This window comes from Papaver somniferum, chromosome 11, assembly GCF_003573695.1.
Source record: "Papaver somniferum cultivar HN1 chromosome 11, ASM357369v1, whole genome shotgun sequence".
NCBI classification, from domain to species: Eukaryota; Viridiplantae; Streptophyta; class Magnoliopsida; order Ranunculales; family Papaveraceae; genus Papaver; species Papaver somniferum.
The window spans coordinates 44,702,797-44,712,643 of record NC_039368.1 but is presented as its reverse complement, the minus strand read 5'-3'; the positions used below and the strand labels follow the sequence as shown (position 1 = coordinate 44,712,643).

General features: G+C 36.9%; 1 protein-coding gene across 4 annotated transcripts; it reads right to left on the bottom strand.

The window, feature by feature from the left end:
• Positions 1-613: 613 nt before the first annotated feature.
• On the bottom strand, positions 614-5,762 carry LOC113322198 (nuclear transcription factor Y subunit A-9-like). 4 transcript variants are annotated; one of them, XM_026570242.1, is made up of 6 exons: positions 5,502-5,755; positions 4,623-4,902; positions 3,022-3,143; positions 2,838-2,909; positions 2,254-2,418; positions 614-1,495 (listed from the first exon to the last, which is right to left on the bottom strand). In XM_026570242.1, the coding sequence occupies exons 2-6, from the start codon at positions 4,888-4,890 to the stop codon at positions 1,115-1,117; spliced, it is 1,008 nt and encodes a 335-aa protein (XP_026426027.1). In that variant the 5' UTR covers positions 4,891-4,902; positions 5,502-5,755; the 3' UTR covers positions 614-1,114. The 4 variants fall into 4 exon arrangements, with proteins under 4 accessions (XP_026426027.1, XP_026426025.1, XP_026426026.1 ...); XM_026570240.1 differs by having other exon boundaries at positions 2,254-2,421; positions 5,502-5,754; XM_026570241.1 differs by having other exon boundaries at positions 2,254-2,421; positions 4,623-4,892; positions 5,502-5,754.
• Positions 5,763-9,847: the final 4,085 nt, after the last annotated feature.

Genomic DNA, 9,847 nt, shown 5'->3' with positions numbered 1-9,847 from the left:
TAGTATTTTTACTGTTTCGGAGTATATTTGGTCTATAATCCGGACCAAAACTAAATTTGGTCGAGCGGAGATTAAAAATTCGTCTGGAATGAGGCGTTGGTATAATAACCGTTTGGAGTGAGACGGAGATTAAATGTGCGTGAGATGGTGGAGCGAACATATAATGTCCGCCTATTTAATATAACCAAATATATTAAACCACACACCTTTGTGGCACATGTGGTGAATCATCATCGGGACAACATATAAAGTCTGCCTCACTTTGACGGACATATAATCTGCGCTTGACCACAAACTAAACCTAAACTTTTTTTATTTTTTTGGTCTTTGATCTTTAGTTTTGGTCGCAACATTGCAGTTGCTCTTAGTAATCTTAAATATTGAGTATTGAGCCACGTGATTTTGCTTGCCAGCTCGGCAGCTTGCTTGTCTGCTCGTGAGCTCGGGAGTTTGCTTGTGTTGCATGACCTTGTGGCCATTAAATTAGAGTGAAGCAACTTTGAGACATTTAGAAGTTACAATAAAAGGACTCGGAAGACGCCGATCTCTGCAACAATAAATACAGCTCGCATGCAACGGCACGAGTACTAATAGGTCACCAACATCAAAAGCATAACAGAACAAACCATAAATTATAATGTTTATTACATAACTGGACGACGTCAGTATTAACATACCAAAAGTTCCCAAACAAGAACGAAAAGGGGAAAGGAAAAACGAAGGGGATTCATTCATTTCTTCTCACCCTTCAAATTACTAAGATTACAACCACCACTAGTCACTTCATTTGTACAACAGATTGGTAAAGAGAAACGCAGGGAAAGAGGAGAGACTAGAAGACGCCAACACCGCGACACACTAAATCCCCCTGAATTTCACCTCTTTCCTGAAGAAACACAAGAACCAAGCCAAGAATGAATTGCCTGAGAAACACCAGTTACCCTGGGGGGAATCCACTTCTGGTTGCTAGGGTTCATATTCCAGCATCACTGTTGATTGCCATTTGCTCTCTACCATATCTGACATCTCAATAAGACACTGGAGAGGTTTAAGAAAGGTAAGAGCGGTAATACAGAACAGCAATACGGTAATAACCCATTCCCCACACGTAGGTTCACTGGATGGTGAGAGCCCTGCTTTGGGCCTGCTTCACCTGGATGTTTCCTCGCTGCTGGCCTGAACAATCTTCTTCTTCTGTCCTTTCACCAGATAGTGAATGAAAACTTGATAATTGCAGACCTTGATTGTGTCGGTAGCAGCTTTTAGTATTGTCGTTAGAGTATGAATTTGATTCTTGCCTATCCTGGCCTGTCGAATCATTTACTACTTGTCTCCCATTGGAGGAGTTATGGTTACCATTACAGTCGGATGCCATGCCCTCCTCGGTGGTGTGCATCGATGAGCTGTCTTCAGGTTTCTTTGTGTTGAGAAAACGACCTCCACAACCCCTTGCCCTTCTCATAGCATGTTGGTGCCGGGATTCGTGAAGATATGGCTGTACAAAGTAAAGCCAACATACATCAAATTAAATTCGACCCACCAAAATGGAACTAGTAAAGCTACTGCAAAAAGAACAAAAACAAAAGCTTGTGTAGCTGATGTGTATACTGGGTGCTATGTAGATCCAAACAAATGAGTCGTGCAATCATAACGTAAAACATTAACGTCATCATTGACTTCAGATGTGCCCCTACGACACCATACAAAAAACTACAATAACATATTCTTTGCTCCAGAGCCATGTTCCACCAGTATGTTCAGTTGCTTATAAGTATCTCTTCGTCATCATTAACCTAGTAATAACAATTCCAAACATCTCTCCTAATCAGCTCCTGAAGTTCTTAATTAAGCTGCACACAGAGAGGTGATGCTAAGATGCTACAAACATTACTTTCATTTCAACTACCCTCCTGCATGTACCACCTTCCTGAATTTCACCATAATCATGTTCCTTCTAAGCTTTATAATTTCTCAGTCCGATTAAACTCTCCTCTCCCCATCAGCCCAAATTCCCTGTATTTGATAACCCACACTCAGAATATACCTTCCTACAGGCTATATCCACCAGATATAATAATGGTAACAGTAGTTCTGATTGCAACAAGACAACTATATCAAATTCTTCGGTTCTCAAGCAGTAGTGAAGATATTTTTCCTACAAACTTACAAACTACCTACAACCTAGAATGTAAGTGTACAATAGAGGTGAAATTAAGAATCCATGTAAACTGCAGCAAGTATACACATATAGACCTTTCTAGATTTTATAAGTTTCTTTTCTAGCTCTGCCTTTGCACGTGACTGCCTTCGCCTCAGAATTCCATGGTACTGCTTGGCATTTACGTAGACAGGCTCTTCTGAAATTTCTAGAGGCAATGGCATTCTACTATGACGCACACCAAGTAAATGCGGCTGTACCTGCTACAATTCCAAACCGTCAGTGACAGAGAAACTTTCACTTAAAATCACAGTAAGGCATTAAGTAGTCTCACTCCCAAACAAGTACTTAATAATCATCACTCACACAAAAAGCAAATTTTTGCAGAATGCCATTTACATTCAACCTAGTACTACCTATTACTTAGGAAAACTTTACTTTCAGTTGATGATCACAATTTACAAGAACACAGTTGTGTTGAAGTTTCTACTATAGTTTATAATAATGATGCAACGATGAACCAAACAATGAATGCCCAGACTGTACAGTCCTAAAACCAAGGAATGCACAATGTAGTTCTTTTATTGAGCATATATGATGCTGGATAAAATCACCAGATAATCAGAAAACGGATATCTACATTAATATATACTACATCAGAAAATATAAGGCTTCTAACCTGAGACTGAGATCCCAAACCACCCATCATTCCAGCATAATATGGATCAGAATACGGGTACGTTGCGCATGCCTGTAGGAAGCTAAACAACACTTAGAATATCTAAAGCAGTGCTTTAAAGCTAAAATATCCAAGGGTATGTACAAATTTTTATTCAGGTGGAACCGCAGAAGAATCATCTTACTATTGAGTGACCAACAAGCTCAAATTGGGGACGTGGTATGTGGTATTCACCACCCGCTGGGGGCATTGTAGATGCAGCAAGCTGCAGATTTTGGTGCTCATGTCCATATTGTCCATCCGATCCTGAAGCAAAGATCCTCATAATGTACAAATATCACAATAAAGTAATTAATTATGTAACTGAAAAGGACCCACATAATTGATAAAATCAAAATATGCATTGCTTTAGCTGAACTGCAACTGGCATGTCAAAGATGAACTTCAAGCCAAAGCCTTAGTCAAGAGAATTGCTTCTAATTAGATGATGAACTTAATGATAAGTTGATTAATAATTGCTTTAAAAAGGCAATCTTCACCCTACCCAATGAGGTTGAGAATACGTTGTTTAAGCCACACAAGCAGTGTAGCTGTATAGGACTTTTCAGTGTGCACCTTCTCAGAATCCTACCTCGTATCCTCCATGCCTATATGTACTATATCTTACACTTTGCTTAAACATCCATGTTTAATCACAAAAAATTGAGCTAACGGCTAAATTTTTCATTGTCATGTTGGTCAAGATCAAATCTTTTAGCACAAACTATGTGCATTGATGCGCTTACTCCAAATGCTCCAATTGGCTGTTAGTGAATCAGTGTGACGTAAGAAACACACTTCCAAGAAATTGTTATTGTCTTTCTCTACCAAAACTATAATCCCACTCATTGATCCTAGAAAAAGATCAGAAGAGAATTCTATGCAGTGAAAAAATAAGTGAAAAGCAAACATGGATAGCAAGGAGTGAAAACCCTCAACCCATAAAAGACGCTTACACTACGTAACCTCATAACATATAGTTAACCTAAGGTGAAGAAAAAAGCTAATTCCACAAATATCCACATTTCAGGTTGAAGGGAGATGTGCCTTAGCTGTTTAACTCACAACTTGAATTGCTTTCTTTAGATCAAAAGAATCCATGTGTTAATATAACTACTAACCTAGAAAGATTATTATTCTATCTTCACACTAGGTAGGTACCTAATTCATATTGTTGAGGCTAGATAACCTGTTCATGCTGTTTTCATGAAATGGGATCCAAAATGTTACAGCTACAATTTAAATTCATGTGAGGGAATGATACAAAAAAAATAATAAGTAGTAGAGGTATCATGTTCCTAGTCTCTGTCATCACTGAACCAGCTCCTCAGACATATTTTTATATATCAATCTTCTCATATCTTAATTGAAGAGACATGTGCAAGGAACCCAAATAGCCTCGAAAGCCACTTAAGAGCTCAGTTTTTCAAAATGAACTGTAAGGCTGTTAGCATTGACAAGCCACGTCAGAGAGAACCGACGTAGCCGAACACAAAATTATGACCTACCTATTTCTTGTAATCTATCGTACACTCACACACAGCCACCAAAGAATAAAATTCCCTCAAAATTATGAGCAAGCATGAGTACGGTCTCCTTCTATGTTTTAGAATCCCTTGAAGCCATAACAATTCTAGACTAAGTTTGTAAAATTCAAAGATGAGAAACTTACTGTTCTAAACCTGTCAAAATTCCACAAATCTTTTACAGATCAACACAAACAGCTAAATATTTAGAAAGATGTACCTGATTGTGGGGCTATGGTGGTCTGCATCTCTTTCGTAACACCACCCCCTTCATTCTGGCCACCATCACCTATCTCTTTAGCGTTGGTTTCCATTCTACTGTCAGGCTGTTCTATTAAAGATGGTTTACTTGAGCTTTCTCCCAACTCGGTTGACGTGTCGGTGTTATGCACAGAGCCGCGCCACCAAGGTTGAGAACAGGTTGTTGATTGCGGAATACTTTGCTCGTCCAATTCTGATGCATTTACGTTCCCAGGTTTCGAGTGCATGCCTTCAAATTCCTTCAACAATCAATCAATCTTCAATACAACTACTACCCAAATAGAATTCCAAAGCCAATCAATATAAACAAACCACAAACACAAAACTAAATTGAAACAGAATGGAACCCATGCAAGAAAAATGAATACCCACACCATAGAATTCAAGCAATAAACAGTGCAGAGGTATTCAAGACAAGGTCCAATGAGAAAGAAGAAAAAGCTAAACCCTACCTTACACATTAAACCCTCTTCTCAATTTGGTCCAATTACTGATATAAAATTAACCAATAAGTTAAAAATGAAGTCAATACATGTTCAGACGGTGATAAGAAACCCAATTCTGATTCCAACCTAAATAAAAAAGTATCCACCTGTGTGTATTTCACTGTCAAATTACAAATTAAAACGAGTTTGTAGTACAGGAAAACAGTTATTAATTTAATAGAATGAAATTTATCCATGATAAATCAAAATTGCCCAAATAACAATATCATAGCAACCAGTAATCATAATTCGAATAACCACCAAAAGGACAATTAAAAAATTCAAATCCTAATTCTCAAACTCAATTAAGAGAATTTAACAGCATAATTCTGTAAAAAAAAGAGTATACTTACTTCTTGTAGCTATTAAGAACAGTAACAAAAGAAAACCCTAGATATCCTCTGTAATGAGAGAAGTCAGAGCCATGTGTATCCCATAGAATTTGATTTTTTCTGCATTTTCTTTTTGTTGTTGTATAATTGAAAGAAGAAACAGTGGAAGTAGTGACGAATAAAAAGATCAAACAGGGTTCAATTTAGGACAAGTCAAGAAAACATTTGCTCTGCTGTTTGTGTTTCCCTGCGACATCATTCATTCCAAACACACTATCTTTTTCTTTCTAGAAGAATTAAGATAACGACATGTTTTGAGTAATGACACCAACATCCCTTCAACTATACGCTTATGGCCAACTTATCCTTCAGCGTACTTCAAACAATTTTTTGATTTTTTTCATGGGGTGGGGGATTATGGTCCGTCGCACCCAATCAATGGATAACCGAATCTCCAACATCCGTCCATGTTGTTATAGTTTTTCTTATATCGTATCGTATATGGATACACAATTCTCAATATCTTATAGGGTAATTATCCGATATTCAATAACGTAAATATATATTTTGACAAAAGAAGGACAAATTTTATAAAAGAATCAAAATCACCAAAATGATGATAAGAAATCCAAAAAAGTTATAAGAATGTGTGAGTTATAGCATTCCAATTACAAATGAGAGTAGACAAGGAAAAACCTGAAAGATATCAGTGTTGAAGCAAAGACTTAACACCAACAATAATCTGCTTAACAGATTTGTAGACATTATTATAAAGTTTATTATTCCTCTCATTCCAAATACTCCACCAGATTGCAAATGGTAAATATCCCCAAATTCTTTTAAGCCTGGTTTTGCTTTTCTTGTTCTTCCACTCCCATAAAGTTCTTTTAACATCACTGGAGAAGACCCATTTGATGCCAAAACTATTCAAGAAATAAGACCAGATCTCAAAAGTTAAACTGCAATGCAAGAAAAGATGAGGATTGGTTTCTGTATGTTGGCTGCAAAGAAGGCAGTTATCATTTTGCACTAGCCCTGCACTAAATAATCCATCTAACACCGGAGCTCAATTGTAGCATAAAGTCCAGAGTAGAAATGAAACCTTCAGAGGTACTTTTGGATTCCACAACTTCTTGTCATGAAAGCACAAAAAGCCATATGTTTCTAGCGTTAATATATATATAAAAAACTATTATTATAAGTTTAAGATATATCGTATTTTTGACATGTGTTAATGATTTTGATTTAAATGAAATGAAGGAATGATAATATCATCGAAATCAATTTGGTGTTATGATTATGTAAAATGTAGTATTTCGGATACTTGTCGGATACTACAAGATCTTTTAACCTTAGTGAAATTCGGATACCAATTATGAAAACCCGTCAAATGATTACCGATGCGGATATCCAAATATTCTTGTCGAATGCGGATAAGGAATTTGGAAATATCCTATCCGATAGTTATTGTTGACACCCCTAGTGTTGGATATTGGCTCGATTTTAGAAAATATCAGTTTGATTTCCTAAATCAGTTTTGACTGATTTTTAGAATTGTGTTTAGACTTCTATCTAAACAAGGGTTTCCTATCTTAGCTAGTTTAGGTTTCCTAAATTAGTAAAGCTTGGTTTCCGAATCGAAGTATTGTAAGCCTATAAATAAAGGCATAATTCCTAGATTATAGGCATCTACATCATCTACATAAATCTTGTCTAAACCCTTAGGTTGTAGACATCTCCTCCGAAGAAGAGAAGTAATCTCTCCATTAGCAAGATGTAGATCCTCTCATGGCTTTAGGGTTGGGAGAGTTGGGGGAGATTTGAAGGTGAGTTGAGAATATTAAAGAAGAAGAACGGGTGTTGAGTGCCATGAGCATTGTGTATTCTCTGATATAGGAATAAAGTGAAGTTCTGCTGCCCGTGAACGTAGGTCATTGCCGAACCACGTAAATCTCTATGTCTTGTGTGTTCTATGTGCATTAGCTTCCGTTGAATGTTTAGTTTTCGTTTCTGATGTCGGATCCTGGAATGCTTTGAGGAACAATATGAACCTCTTGGCACAACAAACTGGTATCAGAGCTTAGGTTTAGGTTCTTGAAATCTAGGGTTTGCTCGTTTGAATTGGGTCAGAAACGGTATGTGAATATATCAAAGAAGATGTCAAATTTGAAGAAGAACACAAAGATAATGTGACATTTTTTGACTGAATTTTTTGGTAGAAGAATCGTAACAGTTCTGAAAACTTGTGGTGAAGATTGGTGACAATTTTAGAACTATGGTGCAAAGTTGTAACAGTTCCGTCAGAAAACGTGGTGTAATGAATTAGCAGTGGATTTGTGGAAGAAGATATACTTAGGGATTGAAGTAAAAGCCTAGAAGAAGATGCATCAATATACATGTTATAGAATCAAGTTATGTCGGTTGGAAGATCAGAATTACCTTGGAATTCAGAGAATCATTGTGTAGCCTGATAGACGCATTTATGTGTCTTATATAATCTCAATTGTATATATTATTAGTGCTCGATTTTATATTTATTATGGTTTTTTATGTCCCTGTAGGTATTTTTGGAGAAATAAGCTTTTGCGGCGAAATTGGCTAAAAAAGTGGTTTTTGCGATCGTGGGAGAAAATTACTATACGGACTCTCACTTTGGATAAGGGGTAACCCATTTCGGGCATGTGCTAAAGGGACACCATAACTGGATTAGGGGGAGGTCAGTTTCCTTCTCAAAATTCAAAACAGAAACTGGCGGGAAAAATGGCAGCAGCGAAGAACAGTTTTGAAAGTGGAATTTGAGCGAGTTTTGAGGAGATTCAATGGATGTGTTTGGTACGTATGGACTCTAGAAGACATAACAGGCCTGTTGCAAGCAATTAGACCCAACCAATTGGGCTGGATAAGACGGAAGAAGAGATCAAAGTCCAGGCAGAGAGACGTGTCCTGCTGTTCACTGTCGAAGATTTTGTGGAGATTTTGGGAGACTTTTACGCTGGATAATCATGTATTTGGTCCTGTTCAAGTCATAGGAAGAGTTTGGTGGTTATTTTATAGCTAACAGACGCGTACAAAGCAACAGTAAAGAGATTTCTCTCTCAACTGCACGTGAAGAAAAAGGGAGATAAACTCGGATTTTATCGAGTTATTTGGACCCTGTTGTGTATATAAAGGCTGTTAAGAAGTGGTAGAGAGTTTTATCAAGAGGTTTGGGGTCGAGCATAGACCAGAGAGAGGCTAGAGGAGTGAAGAACGGGAGCTGCAGGAAGGAGGAGTTCTGCTGCTGCTGCTGCCATTAAAGAGCACGAAGAACAGACTCCATAATATAGTCGTTTATCAACAGTGACAACGACTTGCTTCTGAGGGTCTTAAAACAACAGCGTCAACAGCAGGAGTGAGGTATCGTTATTTACAGCAGTGGTGTTTTATCGTTCTTCTCTGGACGCTTAAAGAGGGTCGTAGTTTCACTGTATTATATTTTTCACTCTTTTAATCATACTTTGAGCATCAACTATATATTTTAAAAACATGATTATTATGATTAACTAAACCCCAACACTGGGATGATGGAGGAAGCCGTTCTTTACGCATATGATAATTATATTAATTCTTTTCTTGACTACTTGCACTTTTTATTAATCGATTTATGATTTTTCTTAATTGGTTGTGATATCGTATGATGATGTATGCTTGGTCGTAGTGCTTTTGATGCATCATGCTAGTGATATACAATAAATATTCTAAAAATCTACCTTGGCAAGAATGAGAGTCCTTATGATTTGAGCTATAATTGTTTCGAATAAATATATGAATTGTGTGAATGATTAATGGTGGAATCCTGAGTCCTAGTGTCTCTTGATCCTGTGACAAACGTTTGTATATATTTTTATGTTTTTAAATCTTTACAAGTCCGAGCAACGAACTCTTATTTACCGCACGAAAATTACTTCAACAAAATGGTGCCGCCGACGCGGACTTGTTTATAGATTTGTTTTTAGGTTTATTTTATTTTTTTTACTATTATTTGTTCCTTTTTACGTTTCTTTTCGTGTCTTTGATTTACAGGTTCGAAGTGGAATACTAAGGACTTGGGAACAAAAAGCTTAAAGCTAAAAGAGAAGAAAAAAAAAAGACATAATTGTTTTTTTAGGATTTGTAAATAGGCTTTATTTGTCATAATTTTGTAATTTTTGGATTTTTTATTTTATTTAGACTTTATTCTGGACTTTGGACATTATTTTTATTTTTAAACCCTACGGAAGGGTTATATATATAAAAAATAAAAAATAAACTGTGTGCAGGGAAGGACGACGATTACTATATCGTCTCGGCCCCTCGGGTTCGTACATGACATAGGAGTCGTGGCCCGA

Coding starts and splice junctions, on each gene's coding strand:
- LOC113322198 (XM_026570240.1), bottom strand. CDS start 4,890: ATGCACTCGAAACCTGGGAACGTAAATGCATCAGAATTGGACGAGCAA. Junction 3,144..4,622: donor CACCATAGCCCCACAATCAG/GTACATCTTTCT, acceptor TCTTTGCTTCAG/GATCGGATGGACAATATGGA. Junction 2,422..2,837: donor GTTTGGGATCTCAGTCTCAG/GTTAGAAGCCTT, acceptor TTGGAATTGTAG/CAGGTACAGCCGCATTTACT.